Genomic DNA, 19,848 nt, shown 5'->3' on the forward strand with positions numbered 1-19,848 from the left:
AGACTTTAAAATAAAGAATGTTACAAGAGACAAGGAAGGACACTACATAATGATCAAGGGATCAATCCAAGAAGATATAACAATTATAAATACATATGCACCCAACATAGGAGCACCTCAATACATAAGGCAACTGCTAACAGCTATAAAAGAGGAAATAGACAGTAACACAATAATAGTGGGGGACTTTAACACCTCACTTACACCACTGGACAGATCATCCAAAATGAAAATAAATAAGGAAACAGAAGCTTTAAATGACACAATAGACCAGATAGATTTAATTGATATTTATAGAACATTCCATCCAAAAACAGCAGATTACACTTTCTTCTCAAGTGCGCATGGAACATTCTCCAGAAAGATCACATCTTGGGCCACAAATCAAGCCTCAGTAGATTTAAGAAAATTGAAATCATATCAAGCATCTTTTCTGACCACAACACTATAAGATTAGAAATGAATTAGAAGGAAAAAACGTAAAAAACACAAACACATGGAGGCTAAACAATACGTTACTAAATAACCAAGAGATCACTGAAGAAATCAAAGAGGAAATCAAAAAATACCTAGAGAAAAATGACAACGAAAACATGATGATCCAAAACCTATGGGCTGCAGCAAAAGCAGTTCTAAGAGGGAAGTTTATAGCTATACAGGCCTACCTCAAAAAACAAGAAAAATCTCAAATAAACAATCTAACCTTACACCTAAAGGAACTAGAGAAAGAAGAAAAAACAAAACCCAAAGTTAGCACAAGGAAAGAAATCATAAAGATCAGAGCAGAAATAAATGAAATAGAAACAAAGAAAACAGTAGCAATGATCAATAACACTAAAAGCTGGTTCTTTGAGAAGATAAACAAAATTGAGGAACCATTAGCCAGACTCATCAAGAAAAAGAGGGAGAGGACTCAAATCAATAAAATTAGAAATGAAAAAGAAGTTACAACAGACACTGCAGAAATACAAAGCATCCTAAGAGACTACTACAAGCAACTCTTTGCCAATAAATGGACAACCTGGAAGAAATGGACAAATTCTTAGAAAGATATAAGCTTCCAAGACTGAATCAGAAAGAAATAGAAAATATGAACAGACCAATCACAAGTAATGAAAATGAAACTGTGATTAAAAATCTTCCAACAAACAAAAGCCTAGGACCAGATGGCTTCACAGATGAATTCTATCAAACATTTAGAGAAGAGCTAACACCCATCCTTCTCAAACGCTTCCAAAAAATTGTGGATGAAGGAACACTCCCAAACTCATTCTATTAGGCCAACATCACCCTGATACCAAAACCAGACAAAGATGTCACAAAAAAAGAAAATTACAGACCAATATCACTGATGAATATAGATGCAAAAACCTCAACAAAATACTAGCAAACAGAATCCAGCAACACATTAAAAGGATCATACACCATGATCAAGTGGGATTTACCCCAGGGATGCAAGTATTCTTCAATATATGCAAATCAATCAATGTGATAAAACATATTAACGAATTGAAGAATAAAAACCATATGATCATCTCAATGCAGAAAAAGCTTTTGACAAAATTCAACACTCATTTATGATAAAAACTCTCCAGAAAGTGGGCATAGAGGGAACCTACCTCAACATAATAAAGGCCATATATGACAAACCCACAGCAAACATCATTCTCAATGGTGAAAAACTGAAAGCATTTCCTCTAAGATCAGGAACAAGACAAGGATGTCCACTCACACCACTATTATTCAACACAGTTTTGGAAGTCCTAGCCACGGCAATCAGATAAAAGAAAGAAATAAAAGGAATACAGGACTTCCCTAGTGGCGCAGTGATTAAGAACCTGCCTGCCAATGCAGGGGACCCGGGTTCGAGCCCTGGTCCGGGAAGATCCTACATGCCACAGAGCAACTAAGTCTGTGTGCTACAACTACTGAAGCCCGTGCACCATAACTACTGAAGCCCGCACGCCTAGAGCCCATGCTCCGCAACAAGAGAAGCCACTGCAATGAGATGCCCGCACACTGCAATGAAGGGTACCCCCCACTTGCCGCAACTAGAGAAAACCCGCACGCAGCAACCAAGACCCAACACAGCCAAAACTAACTAAATAAATTTATAAAAGGAATATAAATTGGAAAAGAAGAAGAAGAAGTAAAACTGTCACTCTTTGCAGATGACATGAAACTATACATAGAGAATCCTAAAGATGCCACCAGAAAACTACTAGAGCTAATCAATGATCTTGGTAAAGTTGCAGGATACAAAATTAATGCACAGGAATCTCTTGCATTCCTATACACTAATGATGAAAAATCTGAAAGAGAGATTAAGCAAACACTCCCATTTACCACTGCAACAAAAAGAATAAAATACCTAGGAATAAACCTACCTAGGGAGACAAAAAACCTGTATGCAGAAAACTATAAGACACTGATGAAAGAAATTAAAGATGATACCAACAGATGGAGAAATATACCATGCTCTTGTATTGGAAGAATCAATATTGTGAAAATGACTATACTACCCAAAGCAATCTACAGATTCAATGCAATCCCTATCAAATTACCAATGGCATTTTGTACGGAACTAGAACAAAAATCTTAAAATTTGTATGGAGACACAAAAGACACCGAATAGCCAAAGCAGTTTTGAGGGAAAAAAACGGAGCTAAAGGAATCAGACTCCCTGACTTCAGACTATACTACAAAGCTACAGTAATCAAGACAATATGGTACTGGCACAAAAACAGAAATATAGATCAATGCAACAAGATGGAAAGCACAGAGATAAACCCACGCACCTATGGTCAACTAACCTATGACAAAGGAGGCAAGGATATACAATGGAGAAAAGACAGTCTCTTCAATAAGTGTTGCTGGGAAAACTGGACAGCTACATGTAAAAGAATGAAATTAGAACAGTCCTTAACACCAAACACAAAAATAAACTCAAAATGGATTAAAGACCTAAATGTAAGACCGGACACTATAAAACTCTTAGAGGAAAACCTAGGAAGAACACTCTTTGAGACAAATCACAGCAAGATCTTTTTTGATCCACCTCCTAGAGTAATGGAAATAAAAACAAAAATAAACAAATGGGACCTAGTGAAACTTAAAAGCTTTTGCACAGCAAAGGAAACCAAAAACAAGATGAAAAGACAACCCTCAGATTGGGAGAAAAAAAACAACCCAGTCCAAAAATGGGCAGAAGACCTAAATAGACATTTCTCCAAAGAAGACACACAGATGGCCAAGAAGCACATGCAAAGCTGCTCAACATCCCTAATTATTAGAGAAATGCAAATCAAAACTACAATGAGGCATCACCTCACACCAGTTAGAATGGGCATCATGAGAAAATCTACAAACAACAAATGCTGGAGAGGGTGTGGAGAAAAGGGAACCCTCTTGCACTGTTGGTGGGAATGTAAATTGATACAGCCACTATGGAGAACAGTATGGAGGTTCCTTAAATGACTAAAAATAGAATTACCGTATGATCCAGCAATCCCACTACTGGGCATATACCCAGAGAAAACCATAATTGAAAAAGACACATGCACCCCAATGTTCATTGCAGCACTATTTACAATAGCCAGGTCATGGAAGCAACCTAGATGCCCATCGACAGACTAATGGATAAAGCTGATGTGGTACATATATACAATGGAATATTACTCAGCCATAAAAAGGAACAAAATTTGGTCATTTGTTGAGACGTTGATGGATCTAGTGACTGTCATACAGAGTGAAGTAAGTCAGAAAGAGAAAAACAAATATTGTATATTAATGCATATATGTGGAACCTAGAAAAATGGTACAGATTAACTGGTTTGCAGGGCAGAAATTGAGACACAGATGTAGAGAACAAATGTATGGACACCAAGGGGGGAAAGCTGTGGGGTGGTGGTGGTGGTGGTGTGGTGAATTGGGCAATTGGGGTTGACATGTATACACTGATGTGGATAAAATTGATGACTAATAAGGACCTGCTGTATAAAAAAATAAATAAAGTAAAAAAAAAAAAAAAACGGAACAGGATCATTAAAAAAATTATGATGTATAATATAAAGCTTTATCATAACAAATGCTTTCTAGAAAGGTTATTTTAGTTTACCCTTCCACCAATATTATACGAAATTGCCTCTTTTCCTCACATTCTTGCCAAAGCATCATGAATTTAATGAATGAAAAATAGTACCTTGTTGATATTTCAATTTACATTTCACTGGTTATCAAGGTTTTTTTCAAAAATGTGAGTACACTCCATTTTATGTATTAGAAACAGCATCTTTATTGTAATTATAAAACTTGGTTTGAGCATAAGTTAAAAAAATGAGTAGTTTCAACTTCAAGGAACTTAAACCACTAGATTAGTTCCAACTAAACATATCATGACACCTCAAGGAACTTTATAATGAATAACACCTACTTTACCAGGGAGAGATTGATAGTGAAGAGGAAAATAAATGATCTCAGGAATTGATTTAATAAGTCAAACCACAGAGCATCCCTCAGAGGTATGGAAAACAAAGATTATATTTCAAGGAACAGGGAGGGGGTTTAGTAACATTAACTTAACATGTCTCATTTTTATTATTTTACATGAACTTTAATATGTTCTCACAAACTGATTGCTTCAAGAAATAAAAACAAAACACCAAGCAAAGAAAAAACTCTTGAAAGGTAATACAAATAACTTTGGAATCAAACTCATTTCTTATAAAATGGGAACCTTAGGGGAAAAGATCCATATCTATAATTTTATGTAACAGATTAAGGTACAAAATTTGTGTCTGCATAAGGTTTTATCTCACTGTGGTCCATGCCAAAGAGGCACCTGACAGGGAAAAATTTGATGTTATATATACTGTGTCTCCTAGAATAAAATTTTAGTCCATATTTATCATCAGGATAGAAGGCTTAATTAAGCTTTAGTATTTGTCCAGATTGCTATATCCCAATTTTGGATTCAGGACCTGCAAAGCAAGTTGCCTCATTGTTATTAAAATATGGAATAAGACAAATGTTATTCGGAGACAGTATATTCTGTTCAACACAAAGATGACAAATACTGTGGAGGATACAGAAAGTAAATGCAGAGCAGGGACACTCCTAAACTTTTTCTCCTCCTAACAAGGAAAAATATATACCCATCTAGGAGTGCCTTTGGTAAGTGAGGATAACAGACAAAAGTGGGAAAGAAAAAAACAACCCCATAGGTCTTTACCCAAAATTCAAATGAAGCCAGCCTTCTCTGGAGTCTCCAAAAATTGTTTGGCTGCTATAAGCATTTGCAAAAGTATGTTGAAAGTATATTTCAAATGAGTCTCAGTAGAATTAGCATTGAAGAGCTCACACCCTCCAGAAAGACGCCTGACCACGGTCTTTCCCACCCGTTGCCAGGTGAGAGGGGACTTGCTTATGTCTCCAAATTACTGAACTTAAAATGCACGCATCTAACAGCCATTCACCTGACTGCACCCACCACTGAGACGCTATGAATGCTATTGGGGTAATTTCTCACACTTGCCATTGGATTTGATTTAAGTAACTAGCATAGCTCCTGACATGCAGCAAGCCCACAATCACCATCTGTTGGATTAAACTAAATTCAGAGCTACAGGAACATGTTCAATTTGAAATCTAGGCAGACTATTGTAAATATTTTAACAATGGCATTCAAGATAGGTTTCTATGACAGCCATTTTCTTTCTCCACAACAAGGAAGCATGGAGCTTTCCTTAAATTTAACTAAATAAAGGGCTATAATTACTCTTTAGCCTCTACATATCTTACCTGAGCAATAACCGGATAGCCACAGACTTCATCTCCAGCCTTGGTCATAGACACTGCCAGCACCAGGTCTGGGTTACTCACCAGGTGAAAGGTCCTTGGGAAAACAGGATTAGGCCCATTACAAAGCAGCATGACCAACTTAGAGCTCCCTCTGTGCCCCTCATCTGCGTGTTGCCTCTTGTCTCCATACATACTCTGTGCTAATGGATGTGAAATCCTTTGGGCATTTCTCCCCCACCATAAGCACGATGTTGAAGTTCCTCAGTGCAGAGTGCTGGAAGAACACTGAAGGAGAAAGGGGGCGCTCCTGTTCTTTCTGGCTGCTGCCTGGGGTCAGTGTTTGGGAAGTGAGGGTGTCCAGGGATGCTCTGTCCCAGCCATGTGCCCAGAATGCACGTGGTCCTTTAATACCCTCACATCCCAGGCCTGGCCTGGTGATCAACCGCTTATGGCCCTCCCAACATGGACACTACGTGCTCCAGACCTTCTGCTGTACCAGCAACCCCATACCTTTGCATCTCCACATGCCCAGCAATAGCTGCACACCCACGTAAGTTCCAGAGGGTTACTTCCTGCTTGCCCAGCAACCACACAACAGATCTGGCCATGCAAACCAACACATTTCCCCGCCATCCAGTGGACAGCACCCATACTTCTTCCAATGAGCTCTGAACTCCAGCCTTAGGGAAGGGACCCAATCCCAAGTTTGTCCTCAACCCCCTCAGCCCTAGAATACCATATAGAGGTTTTTATTTAAAAAATCTGATAGTTACTCGTTTAGCATAGCTTAATAATTCTTTATGTTAAACATCCCTTGTTTAAATGACAGCCTGTTTTCTGTCTCCAGATTGTACCCAGACACTCTCCTCACCTGTTTTGCTGTTGTGAGAGGCAACGTGGCAGAGTGATTAGGGGCATGGATTCTGGAGCCACAATGCCTGAGTTTAAATCTTGAGTATATCTCAAGACCTGCTTAACAACTCTCAGCCTCAGTTTCCTCATCTGTAAAACAGGATAATGGTGCATACCGCACAGGACTTTCGTCCTGAGAATATAATGAGCTAATGCATAAAAAATGCGTTGAATATTGTCTGGCTCATGGCACTTAGTATAAGCTACTATTATCGATTGTTGTGATTTTTTTTATAGCTTTCCCTCAAATTCTTCTTTTCTAAATGAGTATTCCCTAAAAGTCCAAGATATATATTGAATATTTTTAAGTTATCTTATATTGGAACTAAAATAAAACCTCCTTGACTGAAAAGAAAGAAAGCAAAGTACAGAGCTAAAACCCTCAAGTTCTTTCCCGTACATCACTTAAAAGCAAGAATAGACCAAACATTCAAGGATATTGTCTGCATAGAAAAAGCCAGTTCTTTATGTCTGTCAACATAGTTACATTACAGAGCAGCAGTGGCAATCCTGCTGTGGAAAATATAACTAGTCCTGAATATAAAATTTAATGATGTGGGAGTGGAGGAAAGGGGAGAAAGCGGGGGTGGGGGAGATCTGTGATAAGAGTAACGTATTTTTCCTTTCAAGACAAAAAATTCTAGATATCTAATTTAAATCTCTGAACATAAAACAAAATATCCTCATTGTAAAGCATTTACAAAATACTAGAAAATATAGTAAAAATTAAAACAGAATTTGAAACATCGTTTATATTCCTAAGACAATCACTATTAATCTTACAATGTGTTTCTTCCTTCTAGTGTTAGTTAACGAAGTGTCAGTTTAAATCCAAAGTGGGTATTCAATTTTATCAAATACCTTTTTAGCATTTATCAAGTCTGTGCATAGCACGAGAGCTGGTATTCAATATTGTTCATCTCTGTAGCCTCAGCATGTGGCATAGTTTGCATCTTGCATTTTTACTGGCACTCAGTAGTTGTCAGATGAATGAATGATTGTATATTTCCTGCAACAACTTACTGAGGTGCCTAGATTAGTTGCCTAGCTTTCTCTGTTTTTGCTGCCTAGAATAGATGTAGCAACTTCTCCCATGCTTCAGTGCCATGCTCAGCCATGACAGTGTTGACTTTTCTTTTCCTTTTTGGACTGTCAATTGTCACTTGCCCATCACAGGAGTGCTTCCATTCTGCAGGAAGCCTGAGCTTTTAGACTTCTACATAAAGCCCACTACGTGCCAAACGGCAGTGTGAGAACTGTGTCCCAGAAATATCCCAGCATGACAGCACAGCCTCTTCTACTAACCCACAGTGCAAGTGCATACAAATCACTTCATCCTCTTGAGCCTCAGTTTACCTAGCTTTAGAGTCAGGTGACTAAGACTAGAAAAATTTCAAAATCTCTTTCAGCTCTGAATTCCATGACACTGTATTTTCCCTTTTAAAATTTTGAAACTTGTTGAAGGGGATTTTTTCCCCTGAGCACTTTTTTCATATTTCCCTTTTGAGACCAAATGATTAATTCAGATTGTGCCACGGTTGAAAATAGGAGAAAGATACCAGTTTATCTCAAAAGTTGACCTGGACCATTTTTCTGTGTGACTAGAAACCAAGTAAGTGTGTCTTTGGTAAGCTCCTACTGCCCGCCAGTGCCCCCTTGCTCTTTTACTACTTACTTATACTACTCTCCTAGACCATGTGCTCTCCCAGCTAGGCCTTGTTCTCATAGTCAAACTTTCCCTTACGAGGTTTTGCTTATAATTGCTTAAGATATCAGATTTTCTAGTTATTCTCTATTTTAAATAGAAGGCCAAAATGAAAAAGTAATTCAAGACCCAAAGGACTGAATGAAAGGACTAATGGTAGAAAATTCTAGGCACAGTGATAGCACTTGGCACCTCCCGTCATGCTGGCAGTGAGCTACCGGGCTTCTGCTCTATTGACACAAATTCTGATTGGGAAGTTCCCTCAATAAATGCTAATTTACTGCCTGGGAAAAATATGGAAGATCAAAAGACTATGGTTCACATAAATGGAATTTTCTACAGGTTTCTGCTACGTAGTGTAACCCAAGTTTCTCCAGGCCTCACCAGCTTATCAGAACAAATGGGTTTCAAAACCCAGTTACACGAAGAAGAAAAATGTCAAGGGAAAATGTAGAAGAAAGCTCAGAATTACTGTCACTATACAGACATTTCTGCCATGGGACATAAGTTCCTCTGAATAATGCCCACATCTAATCATCAAGACTTCTGCAAAACCTCTCCTGCCCAAGTGTCTGTGGGAGTCCCTAAATGGTGACCCATGTGTTCAGGAGCGAACCCTGTCCCACTGCCCCTCCCCCTCACGGCTCCACCTCTTCTCTCTGGACCCTACAGTTTCCAGCCAGCGATCAGTCAATACCACCATCTCCCTCCAACTGTCCCTCTCTTCTACGGCTTGACATGGGAAGGCCTCAATACGACAACATTGCAGAGCGCTCTGGAAAGTGGAAGGAAATTGGAAGAGACCATCCTCTTTGGTGTTACATGTGGTTAGATTTTCCAAAGCAGTAAGGGAGTGCCTAGAGTTTTAGGCGAGCTTCCCTTTGTTTTTACTTAAACAGCCTTCCTGTTCTCCTCATTTCCCCACAGCACTTAGGGTGAAAACCAAAAGCAGTACAGACACTGAGCAGTACTCAGAACTTGCTCTCTCTTCTGATGACCAAGTGTTCCTTAGTTAAACTTATCAAGTGTGGTTGTCTAGTGCCTTGGGTCACTCCTCTCATTCCCCATGCCGTGTCCACCCTATAGCCCTTCAGCATACTCGAATTCCAACTTAGGCTCAAGTGGGACCTCTACTATAATACAGAAAGCCAAGGCAGTAAGATGTAGCTCTAAATTCCAGAAATGTAGAGATGGGGTAGCACTAGCTTCGTGGGCAGGAATTTTTATGTTTTGTTCTTTGCTAAAACACCGGCACCTAAAACACTGCCCTCGATAATCTTCTGCAGCTAAAGGAATGAATTCTGGTTCCACAAAGCAAACCATTCGCAGGGCCAAAAGCCTGCTTCTGAGCTCCCCTGTCGCAAAGTCAGCTTAGCTAGGATAAATGGGGCAAAAGAACACATTCGCCAGGTCTGTCTACAGGTTGGCTTTTCAGCTGTCTCTGAAACAAGGCTGCATGTGTTCCTTGCTGGCAGCTCTGAATCTCAGACAGTGAGCAGAGGAAGGCTAGCTCCTTTCCTGTCCATGCTGGGCCCTCTGCTGCCGTCTGCTGAAGATTTTACAGTCTCTCTCAAAGCAGCGATCCCCTAAGCCTTTTGCATCACACACCTTCACAGCTCTTTCCCAGAAAAAGAAAAAAAAAAAGTATTACACAGATACACAAACACATTTCTGTAGTATTTCAAGAGACTGAAGAGGGCCCTGGAGCCCCACCATATAACACTAATAGTAGACTTTGAAGCAAACCATCTAAAACCAAGGAGCTGTCATTTCTCTTGTTAAAGAAATTTCAAGCATGCACAAAACCAGAGAGAAATGTATAAGAAACCGCCACAGACACAACAGTTATCAACATTCTGCCATGCCTGTTTCATCCCCTCCCCCGTCCCCATTAAAAAATTTTTTGCTTTGCTCGAATATTTTAAAACAAAGCTGAGATCCCTCTTAATTTTATCTGTAAATACTACAATATACATCCAAGTGATTAGGACTGTTTTTAAACATAGCCATTAAACCATTATGACACGCAACAAAATTAACAAGACTTCCTTCATATCATCTGGTACCCAGACTATTTTAAATTTCTTCTGATTGTCTCAGAATTAACCTTTTTGACAGTGGTGGGCTTCAAGCTAGATCCAAACAAGGGCCAGCCATCGCACTGGGTTGATTTATCTGATTAGGGTAAGAATTCAATTCGATTTCACTGTGTGAGTGGAAGCCACATCAGTTGGTTATATGATGGAAGTAGGGGAGAGAGGGAAGGCATGCATGTGGGGCGGCGCAGAAGACTGTGTTAATGAAAAGTACTGCAAATTTTTTAAAATGGGACTTTTTAGAATTCTTACTTGATTTTATGATGTTTTCAAATCACACAAATAAGTTAGATGAGAGTCTAGCTCTCTCTTGACCTCAATGGCCCATTAAAACTATGAACCTGGGGCTTCCTTGGTGGCGCAGTGGTTGAGAATCTGCCTGCTAATGCAGGGGACACGGGTTCAAGCCCTGGTCTGGGAGGATCCCGCATGCTGCGGAGCAACTAGGCCCGTGAGCCACTACTGAGCCTGCGCGTCTGGAGCCTGTGCTCCGCAACAAGAGAGGCCACGATAGTGAGAGGCCCGTGCACCGCGATGAAGAGTGGCCCCCGCTTGCCACAACTAGAGAAAGCCCTCGCACAGAAATGAAGACCCAACACAGAAAAAATTAATTAATTAATTAATAAACTCCTACCCCCAACATCTTCTTTAAAAAAAAAAAACAAAAAAAACCCAACTATGAACCTAGTAGGCTAGACTTCACGTTTCTTACCTGAAGCTGTAGTGGATGAGTTGTGTGTAGACTACTGAGCACTTACATTTGACTTCACAATCTTTCTCTTCCTTGAGTAGGTTAAAATATTATTGGCCACATTAAATAGAAAATCCAAAGTCCTCAAATATACCCCTGCCTGGTCTGTGGGGACCATGCTGGATCCCTTAGGCTCCTATTCACCCTTTGATATATTGAGGCCCAAATATAATGGGTTTACCTGCTGTCTTCCTTGTACCTCCAGTGTTGATGACTATCATCTGCTTTTTTCTTCACCAAAACAACCTCCATGCCTGAACGCAGGCTGGGGCCTTGCACCCCCAAGACTAGCTGAGGAGAAGCATAGCTTATAATTTGCCCATCTCTGTATTCAAACTGCTGGTGGCACACCTTCTGCAGTTTACTCTGTTTTGGAGAATGGCTGAGATAAAGAAAATCCCATTAGTGGCAGAAAAATGTCCTGTGCACTGATGTGCTGGAGATAGCAAGTTCTGTTGGCAAGAGACCCGCCATGAACCAAATTCACTTATGATGCGGAAGCATTATCATCAGGACAGCAGCAACGTTATTTGCTTTGCACTGTCAAGCTGATGTAAAAAGTAGAATTCTGAGTTTATTTTACATTAGAAATAAATATTTATCCAAAAGAACATGAGAAGTTCATCAGCAAAGAAAAAATCCACTTGAGATAATTTAAAGGGAAAAAGAGGTAGGAGTAGGAACAGGGCAATGAATCAGAACAGAGAGAAATAAAGGAGTTCTGTTCAAATCATGATCATTTCTATCCTCTATCTACAGAATCCCTGGCAAACAGAATCCCATTCTCCAAGTTTTTGAATCTTCCCTAACAACTCATAAAATATCATAAACCAAAATAATGATACACTGATAAGTTAATTCAAAGGAATCTCATACTTAAGTATCTCTTAAGGCATTAAGCAGACTTACTAAACCTTATTAAAAATCACAATGCATTGGCAACTAATTTGTAAATGTCTATTAAGTCTCTACTATGTGCATGGACTAACGCTAAGTGTTGAAGTGCTAAAACTGTTTAATTCATGTAAACTGCTATAACATTAAGTAAATGTATAAAGATTATGGAATAATACCAAGTACTATAGATTCCTGTCATTTCATTGGACATTGACCAGAGAAAAAATAAAGTTAAAAAGGAAGAAATTGCATTTTACTAATTTCTTAAAAACAACAAGGCATTTTACATGCTTATTCATAAGTTCATTTACACATTCATTCAACTAATATACAGGCTCTGTCCTAAGTTCTCAGGAGGCAAAGATGGATGAGCTTACCTTCTAATAGAAAAGACACCAGTGAATGAGAAATTACATTACACAGCTAAAGCGAGAAGGTACTTGCCACCAGTACTTGTAAATACTTCAGTCAAAAACACAAGAAACACAAAAATGTGTGTGTTGATGTAAAGAGCAACTAACAGTAATGTAAATCTTCAGTAATATTTTTGCCCTAAAGTGAGTGAATCTAAGACCAGGTAGAAATCTCTAACAGGAATCCCTTGCAACTTTTTACCTGTATTTCTTCTCTGGTTCCACATTTTCAAAGAGCTCTTCTTCCATTTTCTGTGGAAGACTGTCATCTTCATCAAAGTTATGAGAAGTTTCCTGCCAGGCATACCTGAGAAGTGTGTGACAAGCCTTCATTCGGAGATGGGCTCTTGCATGTGAATCTCTATCAAGGTTCAGAAGGAAACAGAAGTCTAAGAAATCTGATTTATACTCACAGAATTTTCTCTGAGGTGTAGTCTGATAATATCCTGAATGATGCTGGTGGATCTGGAAGTCATATTTCCATAATGGTGCCTAACACTGCAAATTCACATCCTACTAATACACAATTTAGATCTTTTAATATAAAGCTGCAAATGAATCCTCAATCACACAATAAACAGCATTCATCTTTGTTATATTTACTCAGGAAAAAAATGGGGTCATGTATTATATTTCAAAAATAAGATTAAGACTACTCAGTAGTTTTGGAAATTCATAACAAACGTGTAATGAGACTCTTGCCTACTCCATAAATGTGTCATAATTCTGTCTGGAACAGACAGCCTAGATCACTAGGTTTCATAAAATTTACTCATTAGACAATGTTAAGGAATCTTAATAACTTTTCCTCTCAATAGAAAAATCTAGAGAGACTCAAATAGCACCAGCACAAACGTGCCAGGTTTTGATAGAGAATAATACACAAAAACACTTAGAGTAAATAGTCATAGTTTGAATAACTGAGTCAGCCTTGTGGCCTCTTATTAAGATGAAATCGCGAATGGAAACATAACCACCATGCAGATCTGAATATATCAAATCCCCAGGCACTGTTTAGGGTACACTTGCTTCCGTGGGATCATGACACAATATGAGGACTGCTCTGCTGAAGGCAGGCTAAATATACAGGCAAAGCAGCAAGCATACTTCAGCACTCTAAATGTGCATATGTGTAAATTTCTCTGGGGGAGGCTGTGGTCACCAAGGTGCTTGCGGTAATTCGATGTAACTGCAAGCAATATCGAATTACCCAAATCTCCAGGGACAATTCCTGCGTTAGCAGAGCAGACCATACACTTTTCAAATGTAACAGAAGTATTACATGTAGATGTGAAATTGGTGGGTAACAACAGCCTTATTCAGAGCTGCAGCACAAGCAGCTTCTGAAGACAAAAAGCTCATTAACAGTTAAAGAAACAACAGTGCCATCTTGTGTTGAAAATAAAAAGCACAGCTTTCCTACCAACTCAATTTCTTTGAGAGAAACAGACAAAAAAAAAAAAAGTCATTCTTAGACATAACAAGATTCTTCCTCCAAATCCAGATGAGATTTTCTAACTTGGGATATCTATATACTCCTCGGCTCCCAAGAAAATGAAGGACAGTCAAGTTAACTTTAGAACAGCCATTTAAAAATACATCTTGCTTTATTGATTCATGTCCATTCATTCATTCATATAACTAGTCATTATTTAATCATTCATTCCTTTAACTAATATTTCTTAAACATCTACTATATTGTAGGCACAGAGTTCTAAGTATTGGGGATAATAGTGGTGAACAAAACAGTTAAGTTCTCAGGATTCACGGAGCTTACATTCTAGTGGGAAGAAGAGAGATAGTAGATAAGTAAATGAATAAACAAACAATGGATATCACAAGTGGAATAAAACAGGAAATTGTGATGGAAACTGGGTGAGGTGGGGTAGGGTCTACTTTACCCATGGAGTTATAGAAGGATAGAGGTATTCTGAATTATTATTTCAACATTAAAATGGGCCGCTTTGTGAAATAGTGATCTCCCTGTTCCTAGGAGTATTCAAGAAGAGGCTGGATCAAACGAGCTTGCCTAGAATGTGCAGGAGATTCCTGCATTATGTTTTTTTTTTAAATTGAGGTATAATTGACATATAACACTATATTAGCTTTGGGTATATAGCATAATGATTTGATATTTGTATATATTGCAAAATGATCCCCACAATATGTCTGGTTAACATCTATCCCCGCAGGTAGTTCCAAAAATTGTTTTCTTGTAATGAAGACTTTTAAGATCTGCTCTCTTAGCAACTTTCAAATATGAAGTGCAGTATTATTAAGTCACCATGCTCCTGCATTATGTTTTGAGTGGACTCAAAGACTTTTAGCTCAAAGATTTCAGGCCTTGATGAAATCTATGAATCAGAACAAGAATCTTGGCTCCCAAAGATGCTCTTTCTTTTTGTTTTTACTTTCTATTTATTTTTTTCCAAGTGCAGTATAATAACTCAGAGGCTAGATATATTCTTTAGAAGAAGAACAAAAGGGAATGTTAGAAAAGTTTGTGGCCAATTCTCTAACAATTGAGGAAGATACAATATAGGTAAAATCACTCTCTCTGAAAAAGGCTTTCTGGTGCCTTTGTTAGTGTCAGGATGTAGGACCAGATGAACTACCCATCAAAATGAGGAAGTTTGATTCCTAACATAAAAGTTAATATTCTTGTAATTAAGGATAGAAACAGTTGTTTAAAACAGCTTGTATACCAATGATTAATGAAAATTAATTTGTATACAAACTAAATTTCAGTTATTGCAATGGTAATTGACTTGCTATTTTTGGTTTTATAATTTGGAAACGAATTCAATGATTCCTTCATTTATTCTGTAAATGATGACAAAAGTCAGTTATCCTGGTCTTCACACAACACGTGTGATAGAGTTTTTGCCCTCAAGGAATTCCCAAATTGGTGGTGGTTGGTGGAGTAGAGGGGAGGGAACTGATAAGTACATTGCTAGTACAGTCATTGTCATGATTGATTTCAATGATAAAGAATCCTTCCACAGACCGAGGACAGGGGCAAGTCAGCTGGAGAGAAATGAATATGTGGTGAGAGGCCTGCAGCAGTGCATCAGTGGAGTAGGCCACAGCCCAGAGACAGCTTGTAGCTGCCGAGCTGGAGCTTGGAGTTCATGTGGCACAAAGAAAAAGTGTGGAGTGGAGGTGGGCATGGGGGTACAAATGAGGGTTAATGACAGGCCTGGACCAGGGTCAGGAGGGCTTGGGATTCCAGACTAAACATTGTCTTCTGTCTGCAATAGGTAGCCATTGAAGAACTGTATAAAGAGGATGGTGTTTTAGAAAGATTGTCCATAGATGAAACTTCAAGGTGAATTGGCAGGAGGAGATTATGGAGATAGCAACCAATCAGAAAGCGATCTCAGCAATCCAGGATGATAGCTTATATTAACATGCATTCAACTTGAACCTACATTAAGGAAGAAGCATAATTGTTCCTGAAGCCCATGTTTATGGAAACAAAAACATGATGAATTCCTCAAATAAATGTCTCCAGTTCTAAGATTCCAGTCTTTTAAAAATAGCAACATCATATCAAAATTACTGAAAGTAGATCATTGTGCTTGTTGAACACTGAAGCTCCAGCTCTATCCTTTTGCCAGGAAACTAATTAAATACTAGCTCTTCAACTTCCATTAGTTTCATAAACTTGGCGTGGGTTCCCTGCATGGGCTCTGTGGTGTTACTGAGCTAATGAGCTGAGTTCAAATAGGAACCAGGTAACTTTTCTGGCCACACTGATTACTTACAGAATTTCACTGGAAGCATTTCCCGATGTTAAAGCATTTTTTTGCACTTGCTTTTCCTCTGGTTCTATAATTTGCTTCTCTTCTCCAAAAATTGGTTTCCGCACAGCAAGCTTGGCTCCCAACACAATGTCACTTTGGACTTCTAAAACAAGAGCTGAGGAGAAATGCACAAATTGCATGGACGTATTAGTTATGGCCTCAGAGCACTAGGATTTTGAAAACACGTGTTAAAATAAAAATGCAGAAAATTTCCAGCTATTTGGTCTAAGAGAATACATTCTAAGTATAATTGATAGTTGCTCTTTAAACTAATAAATTGGATTTCACTTAATTTAATTTTTGTAAATTCCTCTCAAGACATTCTCAGTCAAAAGTGCTAAAAAATAGGTCTTTCCAAAAATAAGTTAGTTATAAATTCTAACTATTCAAATGGGTTCCATTATTTAGATGTATGCCTCTAGGTCATTCTCTGGGATCCAAACTCCTCAATGAAAGTTCCCAATGCCTTAAAAGACACATGCAAAGCTTAATGTACAGTGTTCAAGATATGCAATAAGATAATGTTTTAAATTATATTAATGATTTTTCTCTTCTATATGTAGGACCTTTGTCCTGATCCTGGGGTAGCCTTAAGGGAAGGTGGTAGACCATGAGGAATGAGAATTGTTACAAAAGGAAAGCAAAAGTACAAATACAGTTTTGACATTCAGGCACAAGACAATGGCCATGTAAGTCAGATGACACTGTCATGAGTTAGGGTCTTTTCCAAAAGTTTTTTTTTTTTTTGCGGTACGTGGGCCTCTCACTGCTGTGGCCTCTCCCATTGTGGAGCACAGGCTCCGGATGCGCAGGCTCAGCGGCCATGGCTCACGGGCCCAGCCGCTCCGCGGCATGTGGGATCTCCCGGACCGGGGCACGAACCCGTGTCCCCTGCATCGGCAGGCGGACTCTCAACCACTGCGCCACCAGGGAAGCCCCTTTTCCAAAAGTTTTTACCTCCCATTTAGCTTATCTCAGTGTTGACCTGGAGGAAACCTACCATTTCTGGGCCTGAGGGGATCTGTGGCAGAAAACCAGCACTAGGTGTCATGATTCTGCCTACAGGCTTTGCTGCAGGAATCTTAGCTAGACAAGGAAACACTGAGGACATTGTTCAGGACATGGTGATGCGTTACCTCTTGAGCTGTCCTCACCACTCCAATCTGTGGCATAGCCACATGAACCTGGATCTGGTTTCCGGGAAGTGCAGCCATGACCCAGGATTTACTAAGAGCCATGCAGGGGAGCTTTCCAGAAGTGGCTGCCAAGCAGGGGTCAAGAGGTTCTGTAGCAAGGATTTGTAGAGATGGCTACCCAACCACAGCCAGGCTGCAGAGGGCCAGAGGGAGCAGAGGGGAGGCTGAGGCAGGCAAGAAGTACCACCCACCCAAAGCATTATCTGGGCCAAAAGAATGGAACACTGTCACCCAGCCATGGACTTCAGCCAGCAGGGCCCAGAAAGCAAGAGGATCGGCACCCCGAGTTCTTTCCTTCCATCCTAGAGAAGAACTAAAGTGAGAGTCTGGAAACTGAGAAACCTGAAAGCCTTCCCAAAAGGGACTATTTAAATTAATGGATGGGACAAGTTTAAACCCGACTGTACATTTAAAGTTTTCCTTGATGGGGGAAGCTGGGGCTCACAAAGAAGGCCCAATTTGTTAAAGACAAAATAAAGAAAGTATGTTTTCTCTGCACATCCAAAGTACAGTGTGAATTAAGATATGCAACTCTGTTAAATATAAAAATTAGTCTAAAGCTAAACACCAAGATGCAGGGGTGAAATATGACCTGTTTAAACAAAGTTGGATTTTTTTTTTAAAAAGCAATATCATCAAGTTTTTTTTTTTTTGGCTGTACATATATAAAGTAAATAATTCCAATGCTTACCCTCTGTCTTACGTGTACTGCAGAAAGTTTGAATTTTAGAAATATCTGATGCTAAGTTCCTCAGGAAGATTTGTTTCTTCTGCTGAGCAATGGACAGATCAGGATTGATCCAATGTTCTCCACATGAAACATACACCTACCAAAGAAATGAGTCTCTAATCCCAGATACAATTGCTCACAGCAGCATTATTATAGCCCAAACTGGAAACAATCAAAACACCCTACAATAGGTGAATGGTTAAACAAACTATGGCACCATACTCAGTGATAAAAAGGAATAATACTCAGTGATAAAAGGCACAAACTATTGATAAAAGCAACAAGTTTGATGGATCTACAGGGTTTTGTACTGAAAAAAGACTTCTCCATACTATCTTTGCAACTTCCTATGAATCTTTAATTATTTCAAAATAAAAAGTTGTAGAAAAAATAATTTTTTAAAGAAAGGAAAGAAGGAAGGAAAGAAGGAAGGGAGGGATGGGGGAAAGGTAAGTGGGTATAAATCAGGGGTTTAAATGTGAAATAGCTAGTGGGAAGCAGCTGCATCGCATGGGGAGATCAGCTTGGTGCTTTGTGACCAGCTAGAGGGGTGGGATAGGGAGGGTGGGAGGGAGATGCAAGAGGGAGGGGATACGGGGATATATGTATACATATAGCTGATTCACTTTTTTATACAGCAGAAACTAACACAACATTGTAAAGCAATTATACTCCAATAAAGATGTTAAAAAATTTAAAAATTAAAAGTTAAACACTGAAAAAAAATTGGGGGTTCGTAAACTATGGCTGAGGATCAAATCTCGCCGATTGCCAGTTCTTGTAAATAAAGTTTTATTGGAATACAGCTATGCCCACTCATTTGCATGTTATCTGTGAAAGTTTTCGTGCTACAGTGGCAGAGCTGATGTTTCAATAGATACCATATGGTCTGTAAATATTAACTATCTGACACTTTACAGAAAACTCTCACAACCACTGGTATAAATGAACTTGCAGTATATGTAGCAAAATGTTAATGTGGATATTTCTAGATGCTGAAATTATGGATGATACTTTTTCTTCTTGATTTTGCTTATAGGTACTTCCTAAATGTCCTTAAATAAATACATATTTCTTTGACGTGAGGAAAAATTAGAGTAATATATTGAGAAAGACTCGGTAAAAAGAAAAAGACACTCAATGTTGCCTTTTTTTTGAGCCACTGACTGATCATTACATACATACTTTGTATGTGGACCCAGGGAAAACTTTCTCAAAAATATCTTCTTTCTGATCAATAGGGTTCTTTTTCTCTCATGGACATACTTAATCACATAACTGTTCATGTTTCAATCCTCATGTTGGTGGCTCAGAACAGTTGACAGATTCATTTCTAGCAAATATGTTGGTCCGTATAACAATCACTCCTGGGTCCATCTCATCCTCCTTTCACACATACTCGCTTAGCCCTGGTGACCTCATTGACTTATCTTTAAGTTAAATTTACCTTTTTGTGTCATATGTTTTAATGCATCTACCTTAAATTCTTTCTAAAATAACACAGTGAATAAGCACAGCAGGAAAAACAAAAATATTAAAATCA

At 38.9% G+C, this 19,848-nt stretch overlaps 1 protein-coding gene across 1 annotated transcript in view; it reads right to left on the bottom strand.

The window, feature by feature from the left end:
- Nucleotides 1–19,848, bottom strand: part of LOC116757526 (doublecortin domain-containing protein 1-like) — a 42,144-nt gene that overhangs the window by 14,785 nt on the left and 7,511 nt on the right. Inside the window, exons 4-8 of the mRNA XM_032639287.1 lie at nucleotides 18,267–18,402; nucleotides 16,341–16,494; nucleotides 12,776–12,934; nucleotides 11,445–11,645; nucleotides 5,800–5,893 (exon numbers count right to left, since the gene is read on the bottom strand). Coding sequence (XP_032495178.1) covers nucleotides 5,800–5,893; nucleotides 11,445–11,645; nucleotides 12,776–12,934; nucleotides 16,341–16,494; nucleotides 18,267–18,402 — 744 coding nt within the window. The remainder of the gene's footprint in view (nucleotides 1–5,799; nucleotides 5,894–11,444; nucleotides 11,646–12,775; nucleotides 12,935–16,340; nucleotides 16,495–18,266; nucleotides 18,403–19,848) is intronic.

This window comes from Phocoena sinus, chromosome 8 (genome assembly GCF_008692025.1).
Source record: "Phocoena sinus isolate mPhoSin1 chromosome 8, mPhoSin1.pri, whole genome shotgun sequence".
NCBI lineage: Eukaryota > Metazoa > Chordata > Mammalia > Artiodactyla > Phocoenidae > Phocoena > Phocoena sinus.